This window comes from Microplitis demolitor, chromosome 2 (assembly GCF_026212275.2).
Source record: "Microplitis demolitor isolate Queensland-Clemson2020A chromosome 2, iyMicDemo2.1a, whole genome shotgun sequence".
NCBI classification, from domain to species: domain Eukaryota; kingdom Metazoa; phylum Arthropoda; class Insecta; order Hymenoptera; family Braconidae; genus Microplitis; species Microplitis demolitor.
Window position 1 is genome coordinate 23620731 of NC_068546.1, and position 16066 is coordinate 23636796.

The 16066-nt window shown below is 30.9% G+C and overlaps 7 protein-coding genes across 10 annotated transcripts; 6 read left to right on the plus strand and 1 right to left on the minus strand.

Annotated features, from left to right (window-relative positions):
* The first annotated feature begins 140 nt into the window (after positions 1–140).
* LOC103572066 (60S ribosomal protein L23a) lies at positions 141–1180 on the plus strand. Its single transcript, XM_008550465.3, has 4 exons — positions 141–365; positions 489–517; positions 590–705; positions 781–1180. Exons 1-4 carry the CDS (start codon positions 353–355, stop codon positions 1037–1039), a joined length of 417 nt encoding a protein of 138 aa, XP_008548687.1. The 5' UTR covers positions 141–352; the 3' UTR covers positions 1040–1180.
* Positions 1181–1344: 164 nt separating this feature from the next.
* Positions 1345–2628, plus strand: LOC103572067 (60S ribosomal protein L23a). The gene is made up of 4 exons (XM_008550466.1): positions 1345–1451; positions 1734–2023; positions 2100–2227; positions 2312–2628. Exons 1-4 carry the CDS (start codon positions 1418–1420, stop codon positions 2571–2573), a joined length of 714 nt encoding a protein of 237 aa, XP_008548688.1. The 5' UTR covers positions 1345–1417; the 3' UTR covers positions 2574–2628.
* Positions 2629–3542: 914 nt separating this feature from the next.
* On the plus strand, positions 3543–5181 carry LOC103572068 (uncharacterized). Its single transcript, XM_053743014.1, has 2 exons — positions 3543–3748; positions 3832–5181. Exon 2 carries the CDS (start codon positions 3930–3932, stop codon positions 4869–4871), a length of 942 nt encoding a protein of 313 aa, XP_053598989.1. The 5' UTR covers positions 3543–3748; positions 3832–3929; the 3' UTR covers positions 4872–5181.
* A 285-nt stretch (positions 5182–5466) lies between these two features.
* On the plus strand, positions 5467–7125 carry LOC103572069 (TD and POZ domain-containing protein 2-like). The gene is made up of 2 exons (XM_014445270.2): positions 5467–5722; positions 5808–7125. The coding sequence occupies exon 2, from the start codon at positions 5907–5909 to the stop codon at positions 7035–7037; it is 1131 nt and encodes a 376-aa protein (XP_014300756.1). The 5' UTR covers positions 5467–5722; positions 5808–5906; the 3' UTR covers positions 7038–7125.
* A 195-nt stretch (positions 7126–7320) lies between these two features.
* LOC103572070 (ceramide phosphoethanolamine synthase) lies at positions 7321–9683 on the plus strand. Of its 4 annotated transcripts, none has more exons than XM_008550472.3 (5): positions 7321–7842; positions 7954–8298; positions 8368–8690; positions 8763–9061; positions 9159–9683. In XM_008550472.3, exons 2-5 carry the CDS (start codon positions 7993–7995, stop codon positions 9548–9550), a joined length of 1320 nt encoding a protein of 439 aa, XP_008548694.1. In that variant the 5' UTR covers positions 7321–7842; positions 7954–7992; the 3' UTR covers positions 9551–9683. The 4 variants fall into 4 exon arrangements, with proteins under 4 accessions (XP_008548694.1, XP_008548692.1, XP_008548693.1 ...); XM_008550470.3 differs by having other exon boundaries at positions 7910–8298; positions 8362–8690; positions 9159–9681; XM_008550471.3 differs by having other exon boundaries at positions 7930–8298; positions 8362–8690; positions 9159–9681.
* Positions 9684–9960: 277 nt separating this feature from the next.
* LOC103572072 (zinc finger CCHC domain-containing protein 8 homolog) lies at positions 9961–12531 on the plus strand. The gene is made up of 7 exons (XM_008550473.3): positions 9961–10376; positions 10489–10693; positions 10784–11076; positions 11137–11350; positions 11516–11690; positions 11757–11848; positions 11919–12531. Exons 1-7 carry the CDS (start codon positions 10108–10110, stop codon positions 12360–12362), a joined length of 1692 nt encoding a protein of 563 aa, XP_008548695.1. The 5' UTR covers positions 9961–10107; the 3' UTR covers positions 12363–12531.
* On the minus strand, positions 12353–15208 carry LOC103572073 (small integral membrane protein 14). The gene is made up of 5 exons (XM_008550475.2): positions 15102–15208; positions 14708–14798; positions 14349–14403; positions 14123–14265; positions 12353–13564 (listed from the first exon to the last, which is right to left on the minus strand). Exons 2-5 carry the CDS (start codon positions 14777–14779, stop codon positions 13523–13525), a joined length of 312 nt encoding a protein of 103 aa, XP_008548697.1. The 5' UTR covers positions 14780–14798; positions 15102–15208; the 3' UTR covers positions 12353–13522.
* Positions 15209–16066: the final 858 nt, after the last annotated feature.

Consider the following 16066-nt stretch of genomic DNA (forward strand, 5'->3'; position numbering starts at 1 on the left):
AATAATAATAATTTTGACATAATAATAATAATAATCTGCTGTAGGTAATCTAGAAAAATTAATTAATTTAAAAGATGATTAAATAATTGGTACAGTAATATTATTTATTTATTTGTAAATATCTGTGGAATAATTTGAATAAAAAGCGGGAGATTTTAAAAAGATGGCGCTTTAAATATTTATATTTTTAATTGTAATAAATAAATTGTTTACATTAAAATTTCAAGGATAAAATTGGTTTTATTTTCTTAGTAATTGCAAGTGAAAGTAATTAGTAATAGAGTAATTATTATTGCAAAGTAATTAGTGACAGTAATTTAAAACATATGGTAATTTTGTAACCTATAAAATTATGGAGTCTTCAGGTAATTTTTTTAAATTTAATAAAAAAAAAGTAATTAATTAATTGTTTTAAATAATTAATTTATTTTTTTAGTAATTGAGTAATTAAATTATAATTATAATTAATGATAATTATTATTTTTTAGGTTTGGAAAAAAAATTGACAGCTCACAAAGTAAATATTTTTTAATTAATTTATTTTTATTAATTATTGTAATTATTATTAATTAATAAAATTTATATACAGATATTTAAACATGACTCATCAAAAATAAAAACTTCTGTTCATTTCAATGCTCCAAAGACTTCGCAGCCACCAAGAAATCCAAAATATTCAAAAAAGTCAACTTGTACACGCAGCAAGTAAGTCAACGCCTCTAGTCATTCAAATAATTTATTAATAAATAAAAATATTTAATAAAATTAATTATTTTCTAGGTTAGACTCCTATAATATCATCAAGTATCCGCTGACAACAGAGTCAGCGATGAAAAAAATCGAGGACAACAACACTTTGATCTTGATCGTGAACCCTCAGGCCAATAGACATCACATTGAATCATCAGTTAAAAAATTATACAATGTCGACGTTGATAAAATCAGCATCACGAGTTCAAGTGGAGAAAAAAAAGCTTACGTTCGTCTTACTGATGAATATGATGCCCTAGATGTTGCTAATAAAATCGGCATCATCTAATCCTGCTCTTAATATTTTTTAAAATTATTAATTGACTGTAATTAATTAAATAAATAATTTAATATTAATAATCATTTTATTTTAAACAAAATTTAATTTTTTTAAAAGTGGCGCGCTAAGTTTTCCTACAGGTTGTGTGCTTATTTAAAAAGGTGGCGCGCGCATCGGTGAATTCATGTAAAATTTATTTATTAAAATAGAATTAAATGTTTATTTAAAATAATAACAATATTTTTAATTATTTTTAAATAATTATTGATGATTTATGATAATTGAATAATTACTTTGGTTACTGTTATTTAATTGTTAAATGATTCACGTGGTGCACATGGGGACTAAACTTCCGGTGTCGCGATTTCTCAGTCTTTTGTGATTAAGATGGCACCGAAACCTAAGCCAACGGAAAAAGCTGGTAATTTTATTTAATAATTAATATAAATATAGTGTTTACTATTTGGAAAAAGTGTCGAATTAATTAAATCTATCAGCCGCATAATTAATTTCCATAAAAAAATTAATTTATTTTTCTTTGCGGCACTTGGTAGTAATTGACCAATAACATGTGTCACATGGCAACCATAACCTTTTTTTTTAAATAATTTTTTTTGTTTTTAATTTAATTTACTGTCATTAGTAATTATTTAATTACATTTATTTATTTATTTATTTATTAATTTAATTATTTTAATTTAAGCGGCTGGAAAACCCGCTGAGAAAAAAACTCAGAAAAAAGAGGAGAAAAAACCAGCGACCGCTGCCTCAGCGTCAAAGGTGACTAAACCAGGTTCATCGAAAAAACCAGCACCAGCACCTAAAACTGCAGCAACCAAAGCTGCAGCCAAGCCAGCAGCTAAGCCAGCTGCCAAACCTGCAGCAAAACCCGTGACTGCTAAACCAAAAGTCGTCAAAAATGCTGCAGCAAAGAAAATTCCTAAGGGAGGCAAAGCTGCTCCAGTTCAAAAAGCTTTGAAAGCTCAGAAAAAGGTAAATTAGTTATTTTCATTAATTAATTAATTATAAAGATTATGAGCACCAGTTGATTATAAATTTAAAATTTCAGGTTCTGAAAGGAGTCCATGGATCTCGAGTCCGTAAAATTCGTACGTCGGTACATTTCCACCGACCCAAGACATTCAGGCCACCAAGAAACCCAAAATACCCTAGGAAATCGGTCCCAAACAGGAACCGGTAAGTTTCTAGTGATCGATAAATTTTTTCCTACTCGAATTGTCATAAGAAGTTTATTTATGATGGTCTTGCATTTAATTTCAGTATGGACGCATACAATGTTATCAAGTTCCCCTTGACAACTGAAGCTGCGATGAAAAAGATCGAAGATAACAACACTCTTGTATTCATCGTCCACACAAGAGCCAACAAACATCACATCAAAGCTTCCGTCAAAAAGCTATACGACATTGACGTTGCCAAGGTCAATACTTTGATCAGGCCTGATGGAATCAAAAAAGCTTACGTACGTCTTGCTCGTGATTACGATGCACTAGATGTTGCCAACAAAATCGGCATCATATAAGTCTTTTTTCTTTATGTATAAAACTTATGGAACGATTAAACTTAAAAAACTTTAATTATTTGTTTTACTTTTATTTATAGACAATATGCTCTAATTATTTTATTTAATTAATAATTTTAGTATTTAGCTTAATTAATTTACTTAACTTTATTTTTACGCCATTTTTAATTGAGTTAAAATTTTTAAAAAACCGCCATTTTAAGATTAAAATTCAAACTACTGAGTAAGTAAAACATTTTTCAAATTTATTGTAACGAACAATTGAAGTCTGAACTTCCAGCTAATGAATTTTACATTCAAATTCTCATTGCTACGTGTAGAGAAAAAACAAAAATTTATAATGATTTATTTAATACAAATATTGATGATGATTTAAATGCAACTCAACTTCGTCAAAAAGGGATCAAATTTATGCTTGATAACAGAAAGCTAATTGTTAAACTTTAAGAGTCTATGTCAAAGTAAATCGTTGTTAATGTATGAATTTACCCGTGCTATTTCAGAAATATGAACTAGTTTTTTTCTGTCAATAAAATTCATTTTTTTACTTCATTTTTCAAAATATTTTTCTGCCAAATGCATTATGGTCTTATTATCTCTAATAAATTCAGTAAAATTTTGTAATCACTCGAATAATATTTATTCATTTATTTACATAAAATAAGGATTTTCATATTTTATAATGCATGCCTTAATTTACTGAAATTTTTTTTATACGCTGCCACATCCAATTATGTTTAAATTTTTGAAAACCGCCATCTTAAGATTCAAATTCAAACTACTGAGTAAGTATAGTTGGATTTAGCGAGACTGCGTTTCGGATATTTTCGGTTTTTACTCCCACAATCCAGGCGCATTCCTTAGGTATTAAATTTAGATAGTGGGGGTAAAACCGAAAAAATCCGAAACCCAAAGTCTCGCTAAGCCAACTATAAAACATTTTCCAAATTTATCATAACAAAAAATTGAAACCCAAACTTTCAGGCGATGAGTTTTACATTTAAATTCTCATTGTTACTTTTTTATCATAATATGTTTCAATTATTTTCTAATTGTTATTCAAGTTGATGGTATAAATTGAACATTTAAATGTATTTTTATAAACTAGGGTTCGTATTTTTGAATTTGGTCTTTTCAAGACAAACTTTTTTGCAGCCGCTTGTGGAAATTATCAGGTTAGTACTTCACCAGTTGATTTTCAAAATTATATTTTGTTATAGTGAATAAATAATTTTTAATTATTTCTCTTAATTTTAAGAGGTGTTGCAAGGATAAAAAAATATATTTGGAGCCAGCGGATCAAAGTAGAATGTTCTTGATTGGATTTATCAAGGGTTAATTTATCATAAAACAACAATGAATGCAAATTCAGAGACTGAGACAGCAAAATTTATGTGGAATATTGACTGTGTGGTTGGTGCAGAGTCATGGGTTCAGTCGAAACAGTTCTATTTACATAGTAGAGATCGAGTTGGTTTTGATATTGGGTTACGGAATACTCTTCCAAATCAGGGTTCACTACAACTACGAGTCAGAAAAAATGATTTGAGACCAGCAAAAGCTAGTATACAGATTAATCAAATTCTCACACCACAAATATTTGATAATTCAACAAAAAAAGTTGATAATCCACCACAAAAAGTAGGATGGTCTAAGCTCCATTCTATGTTATTTGGTAACTCTTCTATTCCATCTTCTTCTAGGCGCAATAACGCAAAACCTTCGGTAACTCGTAGGTGCATAGGCGCATTAGAAAAAAATGAATGGAAACAGTTTTTCATTCTTGATATTACAGGCTATGAGAATGAATCAGTCGAAGCACGTTATGATGATTGTAAGATTTATTTAAAGATGAGGATTGAATGCGAAATAACTTGGCTGGGTTTCATTAACGAAAAGCCTGAAATTATGATGCCAACAAGTTTTGAGCAATTTCTCAAAGCAGATGTATTCAGTGATATCACCCTGATAGTTGGTAATCAAGAATTACCAGCACACAGAGTTATTCTGTCAACGCACAGTCCGTATTTTCACGAGATACTGACAAGCGGGACAAAAGAAGCCATAGAAAATCGTATTGCTATCGAAAATTTCTCCCTTGATGTCATTACCGAGATGCTGGAATTTTTTTATACCGGAAAAACAAAAGCGAGCAATGATGCCGACGTTGCATTGAAAATGATTGAGGTTGCAGAGATGTATCAAATCAGCAAGTTGAAGGAAATTTGTGAGAGCACATTGATAAAAAACATGACCATTAAAAATGTTTTGACTATTTTAAAGGTAGCTGATGATTAAAATGTAATTCGATTATGTGATGAAGCGATTCATTTTATGTTTGACAACAATAACAAAATTGTTGATCTTCCTGAATCCAAGGATTTGTGCTGAAGTAAACCTTTGTTGATGGTTGAATCGATGCAGTTCCCCAGACAGCATTCAAGTCGGAATGACTGCTTTACGATGTCTTTTTGAAAGCGTCTTCAAGAAGTCTTATAATTAAATTTTTTGTATCAACAACATTAATTTTAAATTTTTTTACTTGGTTTTTTAAAATATTCTTTTAACTGATGTATTATTGTATTATAGTTTTTAATAAACTCAGTAAATATTTATTTATTTATTTACATATAATAAGGATTTTCATATTTTATTATACATGTGTTAATTTATTGAAATATTTTTTATACTCTGCCACATCCAATTATGTTTAAATTTTTAAAAACCGCCATCTTAAGATTCAAATTCAAACTACTGAGTAAGTATAGTTGGATTTAGCGAGACTGCGTTTCGGATGTTTTCGGTTTTTACTCCCACAATCCAGGCGCATTCCTTAGGTATTAAATTTAAATGGTGGAGGTACATACCGAAAGTATCCGAAACCCAAAGTCTCGCTAAGCCAACTATAAAACGTTTTCCAAATTTATCATAACAAAAAATTGAAACCCAAACTTTCAGGCGATGAGTTTTACATTTAAATTCTCATTGTTACTTTTTTATCATAATATGTTTCAATTATTTTCTAATTGTTATTCAAGTTGATGGTATAAATTAAATATTTAAATGTATTTTAATAAACTGGGATTCGTATTTTTGAATTTGGTCTTTTCAAGACAAACCTTTTTGCAGCCGCTTGTGGAAATTATCAGGTTAGTACTTCACCAGTTGATTTTCAAAATTATATTTTGTTATAGTGAATAAATAATTTTTAATTATTTCTCTTAATTTTAATAGGTGTTGCAAGGATAAAAAAAATATATTTGGAGTCAGCAGATGAGGTAGAATGTTTTTGATTGGATTTATAAATCATCAAGGGTCAATTTATTGTAAAACATGACAATGAGTCTAAATTCAGAGACTGAGATAGTAAAATTTAGGTGGAACATTGATGATGTGATCGGATATCCATCATGGGTTCACTCGGAACACCAGTTCTATTCAGCTGGTACAGGTCCAGTTGGTTTTGACATCGGGTTACGTCTTGATATTCCTCGTAAGAGATTACTGAAGCTACGAGTCCGAAAAGATGACTTGAGACCAGTGAGGGCTAGTATACAGATTAATCAAATTCATACACCACAATACCTAGGATTGTCTTATGTCTATTCCAGAGCACTTGAGAACGCTTCTATTCCATCTCCTTTTTATTTCAATAACATAGAACCTTCGGTAACTTGTATTGGAGCAAAAGATAAAAATAGATGGGAGGAGTTTTTCATGCTTGATCTTACAGGCTATAAAAATGAACTGTTCAAGACAATGCCTTATGGTGATAGTTATTTTTATTTAAAGATGACGATTGAGTGTGAGATAACTTTCAAAGGTTTCATCAATGATGAGCATAAAGAAATATATCCAATAAATTTTGAGCAATGTTCCAAAGCAGAGGTTTTTAACGAGCCGAAAAAAATTATGCCAGTTACTTTTCAACGATTTCTTAACAAGGATACATTCACCGATGTCACCCTGATAGTTGAAAATCAAGAACTACCAGCACACAAAGTTATTCTCTCAGCACACAGTCCGTATTTTTACGCCATGTTAACCACCAATATGAAAGAAGCCATAGAAAATCGTATTACTATTGAAAATTTCTCCCTTGATGTCATTACCGAGATGCTGGAATTTTTCTACACCGGGAAAACAAAAGCAAGCAATGATGTCGATGTTGCCTTAAAAACTATTGAGGTGGCAGAGATGTATCAGATCAGCGAGTTGAAGGAAATTTGTGAGAGCACATTAATCAAAAAAATGACCATTAATAATGTTTTGTCTATTGCAAGTGTTGCTGATGATTTAAATGTAACTCGGTTACGTCATAAAGCGATTAATTTTATGCTTGCCAACAAAAAAAAAGTTGTGAACTTTTCTGAGTTCAAGGATTTGTTCCAAAGTAACCCTTTGTTGATGTTTGAGTTTACGCGCGCTATTGGACAACTGTGTCATTGTTTTTTGCAACAATAAAATTAATTTTAAATTTGTGTACTGCGTTTTTCGAAATATTTTTTAACTGATGAATCATTGTCTTATCATTTTTTATAAATTCAGTAAAATTTTGTAATCATTCAAATAATATTTATTTATTTATCTACAGAAACTAGCAGTTTTCATATTTTATTGAACCTGTTCCCATTATTTTCTTTCCATCTATAATTATTTAAAAATTTTAAATTATCAGACGTTTAAAATTCCCGCTAAAAACAGAATCTAGCTCCATCCAACGAAAACGTCCCTAACCTCCAAAGAATTCAACAAATTCTCCATTATATATACTGTTTGACACCTAAAAATAATAAAGACAAAAAGTAGGACACTCACATGCACATGTTACAGTTATCATTCAATTTACATCCATCCAACAGCCAACAGTTTACAGTTATCATTCAAATTAAATAACAACAGCGTGAACTATCATCGCAATAATAATAATCATCATAACCAGTATTACTATTTTTAAAATAAATAAAATATTCCAAGCTCAGCAATAATTGTCATTGTTTTGTGTGACAAGTCAAGTGATAAAAACAAGTTTATCTCCGTCTATTATTTTTCTAGCTCCTCTAAAAAATTACCACATCAGCAACATGTTTGTCAAACGTCGAGTTATTTGAATTGTATAAAAAATACCAGAACAATGCGCATACACTGTACATATTTACATATATTTATAAAACAATAATTCAAAACAATTGTTAATAATAACATTGATGATTTGTTTGCCTTCAAATGGAATTATGTTTTATCATTTAAATTGCCGCTCTACATAAAGGTATTTACTGCATATATTATACATTGTAAATATATATGACTAACAATATATACATATTAATCACCAGCATGTTCCTTTGTTATCAAGCTGATAAGTTATAACTAATTGTAGAAAAAAAACTCGTCGGAATAAATTCAAAGTTTTATCGCAATGGCCAAGACATTACCGAAGGACATCATCAACTGGACGAACGAGGATGTTATCAAATGGCTCGAGGAATCTGGACACGGTTCCTGCGCGTTTTATTTCAAGGCTCATGATATTGATGGCAAGTCCTTGCTCACCATCCGAGAGGACGATCTGAAAGCCCAGGGAATGAAGATCGAGAAGCTGGGTGACGTCAAACGAGTTTATATCAGTATTAAAAAACTACAGAAAGAAAATATGGGAGTATTATTTGAACTGGGACAGCTGGAGTTCACTTCGTCTAATTTTTATTCGCATAATAGACAGGAGGTTTGTTTATTTAAATCTATTAAAAAATAAATGACTTTGATGATACTGATGATGGAATGTTAGTTACAGAGTTTTATTTCCAATAATGAAAGTTCAGTGGACCAAGAATTTTATTCCGCATCAGTGTCCGATGACGGACATGCATCACATCTACCTCCGGAAATATGGAAAGCATTTATAAGTCTTGGATATTTATTTATCGTCACCTGGATCACAGCCTTCGTGATGGTGATCGTCCATGACAGAGTACCGGACATGAAAAAGTACCCGCCATTGCCTGATATTTTCTTAGATAATGTACCACACATACCCTGGGCGTTTGATATGTGTGAAGTTACTGGTACATTATTATTTGCCATTTGGCTTGTAGTTCTTATATTTCATAAATATCGGTAATGAAATTACTATCATCAATTACTAGTTAATTAACACCTGGAACAGGGAATTACTGATGGATATTCCAGGTTCATTTTGCTGAGGAGATTCTTCGCGTTATCTGGCACCGTCTTCTTGCTGAGGTGTGTGACGATGCTGATCACCTCTCTGAGTGTACCCGGTGCGCACTTGCAGTGTCAACCGAGACCGACTCCCGACGATCCCTGGGCGAAAACTGCCTACGGGGAATTGTATAATAAAATTTCCATGGCTTATGTCATTTGGCGGGGTGCTGGGATGTCCATACAGGGAGTGAGAACTTGCGGGGATTATATGTTCAGTGGACACACTGTTGCGCTGACGATGCTAAACTTTTTTATTACTGAGTGTAAGTATTTTATCTTTTAATTATCCAGGTCAAGTTATTTCTTTTTTTTAATTGCGATAAATTTTTAAATTTTACTGAGAATAAATTTTTTTTTCAGACACACCAAGAAAATTTTATTTTCTCCATACATTCACGTGGATGCTGAACATGTTTGGAATATTTTTCATCCTGGCAGCACATGAGCACTACTCAATAGACGTATTCGTAGCTTTCTACATCACGTCCCGATTATTCCTTTACTATCATACGCTGGCCAACAACCAGGCGCTCATGCAAAGGGACTCGATAAGAACGCGAGTTTGGTTCCCGCTCTTCAGCTTCTTCGAGTCCTCAGTCGACGGGATAGTCCCCAATGAGTACGAGTCACCCTCGGAAATAGTTTGCAATCTCGTGTGCACTTTTCACGACATCGCGAACAACTTAAGACGTAAAATAAGTATTTTAAAATTACAAAGCTCTGTCAGTGATAGCACAAAAAAAAGTCTTTGATATTTAACAGTTATTTATATTATTTTTTAAAAATAGGTAATTGTTAATGATCTCTAGATAAAATTGTAATTAATCTTTGCTATTTTTATAAATAATTATTAAATAAAAATATATATTAATATTAATATAAATATATGACAAGAGACTGCATTTAAATTGTGACTGATAAAATCATAAATGCAAGTGCTCGAGTTTTTTCTTTAAATAAAAGTAAATAATATATTAAATATTTAAATAATAACTTTTTTTTTATTTATTTGAATTCAAATATTTGATTTTTCTGCCGCGAAAATTTAAAAATTCAAATTTTAAATTCTGAAGAATTTTTAAATTTTAATTTTTAAAATTTCCCGCCAAATTGGCGCTACCTCCTGTCGAAAATTTGTAACTTACACCAGAGGTCAGTCATGTCGCAGCTTCGGATCTACAAAAACTGACCCAAACAAATTTATATAAATAATAACAATATAAATAGAAAATATTGAAAAGTAAATAAATAAACAGCGTGGTCTTAGTAATTAGTTTTTTTTATGTGTTAATTAAAAAATAAATTAGCGATGAGTTGCAACGGAGATTCTCACAGTCAGGATGACTCGGTGGTGTGCTTGGACACGAGTCAAGAGTCTGTTTGTGATAACGATATTGAAGTTATTGACAATAACGATGTGGATGATAAATCCAGCGAAGGTAAAACTCAACCACCTGCTGACGCCCCCGACGGTTTTATCGTCATCGACGACATTGACGGCAATAAGGAGGAAATTAAAAACCAGCAGGAACATGACCCAATCATTAAGGTTATCTTTAGGGACAAAGCTGTCGCTTGGTACTGATTTTTATTTTAATTATCAATTTATCACTTTCTTAATCAATAATTTCATTTATTAATTAATTAACTAATTGACTGATTAATATTTAAATTGAATTTTTAATTTTAGCGAGTACCGGAAACGCGTGAAAGATTTTTTACAAAGACTCGTACGCGTTAATTTGCCAGAAGACAATTCATCAGATTTAGTATTAGAAATCCGGGACAAAGATCCAAATAAACGTAAACATGATGACAATTTATCGAGCCCATTGTTCACAATTGACAACAAACCTGTTGCTGAAGATTTTTATAATATTCCTGCTTATGGAAAGGTATGAAATTTTTATTTCCGTTAGTTTTTAAATTTCGCGGGAATTTGAATTATATTTAAATTACTAAAATATTCAATTTTATTTTATTAGAAATTTGATCGCGTGTTGAAAGAATCAACAGGAGATTCAGATGAAGAAAATGATTGCGCAGGACCTAAACTTACATGTTTCAATTGTATAGGAAACCATAACTTACGCGACTGTCCGAAGCCGCGTAATTTCAATGAAATAAATAAAAACCGCAAAGAATTTTCTTTAAGATCGACATCCAAGAACTCGCGTTATCACGTCGAGGAACAAAAATTCGTACCTGGTGTACTGAGTAGCGAGCTGCGCAAAGCTCTAGGTCTCAGTCATAACGAACTACCAAAACATATATTTAAGTAAGTCGATTAGAAAATAATAATTAGCTGGATATTTATTAATTCGGTGATTTTGTTCAGGATGAGGTTGCTGGGGTACCCACCAGGTTGGCTAGAGGAAGCAAAACTTGAGCACTCGGGTCTGAATCTCTACAATTCGGACGGTAGACGTGTCCTAGACCCAGCAGAGGAAGTCGGAGAGATATTTTCCCCCGAGGACAATGCTAAGTTTGACATAAAAAAAATTCACGACTATCCAGGATTCAATGTCGCGCCGGCAGCTGGTACTAGAGATGTAAGAACATGAGTATGAGTATGAGTATGAGTATGAGTATGAATATTAATGAGTATCAAGTTAGCGACGTTGAACCGACGTCGTAATTATTTATTGAGTGGTGATCACCACGGGAGTTATCTTGTGACTTTATTATTATTGTACGTCGTTCGTGTGGATATACAGGCATACTGGAACCCGGAGATGCAGGCATTGCACAGCAAGGAAAGGATGCTGCAGATGTTGAGCTGCCGCAAAGCTGAGCAAGGCTACAAAAAAAAGAAACTTGAGAGGTCTGTCAGCGAACCGAGTCCTGATGCGATCACCGCCCCCGTGGAAATGGACTGCGATCCTACTGAAGGTAATTTATTATTTTTTAAAATTATAAATCTCAATCTTTAATTAAAATTTTTTTTATTTACCATAGACTCCATAGTAGAAATGGTACCGATAAACGGTGAAGATTCCCAGGAACCAGCGCCGCCAGGATGTGACCCCGAGTTGCCGTTGACTCCAAAAGTATTTATCTAGGATTTTATTCAAAAATTTATTTTATTTAAACCGGACACTAATTAAATTAAATTTTCAGACTGATCCCTCCTGCGAATCGCCATCGCTCGCAGAGTTGGAGAGAAGAAAAAAATTGTTGCTCCAGGAGTTGAACGACTCGAACTTGTCTAGCCCGGGCACGCCACAGAGTTCACTAAATAATTCGACCGCCGAAACTCCGACATCCAGTGCGAAATGTTTGAATTTAACTGCGACCCCGCCAGTGACTCCGGTGGGTGCCCGGAGCTTGACCTCTGACAGTGAAACTACACCCAAGTTGGGGTCAGTTAAGACAATCGAACTGGGTACGCCTTTAATAAAGAGCACTTCCAAGTACAGCCGGTTACCCGGCAGCGATAAATTCTCCAAGGACATTTGCGATGTTATTAATTTTGAAAATTTACCTGGAGCTACGGGCAAGTATGAGAAAATGAGCGGGATTATTCAAAAAATACGAACTCTGACTAATCAGGATTACTCTTGAAGTTTATTATTATTAAAGTAATCAATAATAGTAATAATTAATTGATAAATTGTCCGTTACAATTAAATGTTTGTACATATTTTAAAATCTTTTGGTGAAAATAAGTTAAATTTGAAAGTACCATTGACAAAATTATATTTCTTAATAAAAACAACAAATGAGTAATTAATTAATTAGTTTTTTTTTTAAATTCTTTATTGCAAACCTGGAATGTTTTAATTTATTTTTAGTCGTATTAAACTCTCTCTTTCCTACAATAACATTTTTTTACAATAAAATTCCACTCGAATAATTATTACATACTTCTAGTTTAGTTAATTAATTTTCTCTTAATTTATACATTAGTATTCACATTATTCCAACTTTACAATTTAAAAATATATTTATATAATATATATTTTCGTTACTTATTATTATTTAATATCAATATCAATATCAATTATAATAAAAACAATTTTTATTTAATAATTGTGCGGAGACGAAATATTTAATTTTTTTTAAATAAAATTATACATCACTAAAAAAAAAAAGTTTTAAATGATCGGCACGGAAAAAAGGGCAGTGGAAAAATGACGGTACAAAAACGGGGTCCTCATAAAAAACTTCAAGTGCAGCCAAACTCCATTGCCTTGGATTCCATTATCTGGGAACTTCCCCTGAATCTTGACCCCTACTACGAGCTACGCTCTCCCACTCGTTGCTATATATTTGTATGTGTATATATGTTTATATATGAATCACACATGTGATGTAAGAGCGCATGCGTGGTAGTTTCTTTTTTCTAGGAGAAGGGGCATCCGTTAACTAGGAAATTTAAAAAAATTTCCGCTCCGTAGACTAAATGTCCGAGTTAATGAAATTCGGCAGATATCAAATTTTAGTTTCTATTGTCTTTTTAATTGAACGAAACATTACTATGAATGAAACGTAGTAATTACTGCGTTTAAAAAATAATGTTATTTTTACAGTTTCGGAGTAGAGGGGCTGAGATTTGAAACTGTAATTTTTCCACAATTATTTCTTCCGTAAAAGTATTAGATACTTAAAATTAAATTTTTTAGTGATTTAAAATTTAAATTGATTGTTTTAAACAATTAGTTTTGTTATAATGTATAATTGGATTTAATGAAAGCCCGAAATTAACTGCTGATTTATTTTTATTAATTTATTGGCGGCGGTGCTGGTGGATCATCATTGGGGCCCTTAGAAAATACAATTTTTTTTTTTTTATATTTATTTATGTGTCTAATCAAAGTAGTCTAGGATTTAAAAATAGAAATTTAATGGAATTTTTTTTAATGACAACAACAAACTCATAAAATCTAAAATTAATTTTTTATCGACGTGATTGTTGGACTATTTCAACCATCACTTTACTTCAATCATCAAAAATATAATTTATTTTCAAAATTCCCGGGGAAAATTATTCAGATTAATATATCTAACTATTTTCAAGTATTCATATATTTTCATAAAAGTTTTTTTCCCGGGTGATTTTAAAAATCTTAATAAAAAAAATTGAAAAATTATTTTTATAAACATCAGAATTCCGGGTATAAAAATATTTATTCACAACAAATAATTTCATACTCTCTGATGAAATTACGAAATCTAGTTCATAAAAAAATAAATAAATATATCGTATTTATAAAACAATGAGTAATTGCTTTATTTTTAGCTCCCAGTATTTCAAATTAAATTCCATCAAAAAAAAATTCCCAAACTCTATTCAATTTAAAAAAAAAAATCAACAAACTCACAGTTAAATTGCGTGGCTTGACATCATCTCCGTAGCCCTGACGCATCGAGTTCGGTCTGAACAAGTACATGAGGGTCATCGCGAAAAATGCGATTCCAATGAACAGGAAATCCGAATTCCCTTGACTCCCTTCTGGCCCCGGAACTTTAAAACCAGAAATAATATACGTAAATAAATACATATACACACATATAAAAAAAAATAATAATAAAAAATAGATAACATACGATTTGTCAAGTTGAAACACTCGTTATCAGTACAGTATGCCTGCGTTTGCCGCAACTGCAATAGAAAATATATAATTATCAGACAACATAAACATATCGCATCCATTAACAGACAATCAAAATTTCATATACATGCATATATATCTACAATTTACTTTTTTTATGCACATTTTTTAACATGACCTTCACTTGATAACAAAATATTTTTTTTTGCACAATTTAAATAATTTTAAACAACGGTATTGCATAATATAAACAATTAAATGACATTTCAACTTAAAAACAGTCACGTCACTTTGAGATTTGACAGGAAAATTAATAAAATAAAATTTAAATTAATAAATAAATGAGATAGTTACCAATGACAGTAATCGCTGCATTGCATTATAATTCCAAATGCATTCGCAGACATCAAATGACTCGTCAGCCATTATTAAGTATTAAAATTATCTATAAGAATAGTAAATAATAATTATTAATTATTACGGCACAATAATTGTGAATAAAAAAAATGAATTAAGAGGGAGAGACGATTGTCAGATTGGAAATTTAGAAGTGAAGCTGACAGCGGCGTTATAAGAAATAGTAGGACACTGCAGCAGAATTTAATTATAATGTCATTAGAAAAAAATTTCTAACTCCATATGTCAAAAAGTAAATAATGGTAGCAATAGTTTTGATAGTTATGGTAATTTAAAGGATAATAAATAATGAAATTATTAAATATTTAGACAGATGGTAGCGAGCAATTACCTGGCTCCAATTATTATTGATGATCAAATATTTTTGTGCTCTGTACTTGTTCTGTTCACTATTTACGTTCACGGTCGGGGTGTAATGACCATCTTCTACGAGGAGGGGATCTCCTGGTGATTGGAGAACCGCCGGCCAATTAAAAAGTACCACATACTCGCGCGAAACTCGCAGATTTGAATCCTAGATGGCACAAAGTTTTTTGTTAATTTCTATTTTCCTGAAATTTTTTTTTTTAAATTGGAAATTTTGGCGCGGAATATTTTATGATAACAAAATATTTTTAAATGGAAAAATTAAATTAAAATATTTTTCTAAAAATTCATAACCCGGGAAAAATAAAATTTGATTTTGTAAGCTGATAAAATTAAATTTGAATTTTTTTCCCGCAATAAATTTTTGAAAAGTTTGACGCGCATGTTAAATTTTAAAAATTTTAATTCTTTTAGCGACTGAAATATTAAAAATTTTCAAATAATTTTTTTAAGAACTAATGTAATTTTTGAATATGTAAAAATAAAATTTTAAATAATTGACATTTAAAATGAGAAATAATATTTTTTTACCAGAAGCTTATCACGACGCATTTTGATTGGCCATAATAGCAAGACCACGTGACAAGCGCGTATATAGTCTTGAATTTTCCGGAGAAATTGTCATTTCGTCAGTTGACGTTGACAGATTCACTATAATTATTTATTCATTTTTTTTATCAACTTATCTTATTAAATTATTTATTTCCACAATTAACAATTATCCATAAAAAATTCAAATTTTTCATTTTTATTTACAGTGAATTGTGAATTTGATCATGTCAATAAAGTGACAGTTTACATTTTTCTCATAACTTTTTTAAAAAATTTGAGTAGTAAATAAAAAAAAATATTAATAAATAATTAAAACGGTAATGGGTTTAATGAATAAAAACAAATTAATTTTATTAATAATTTGGCTTAAAGTCAATT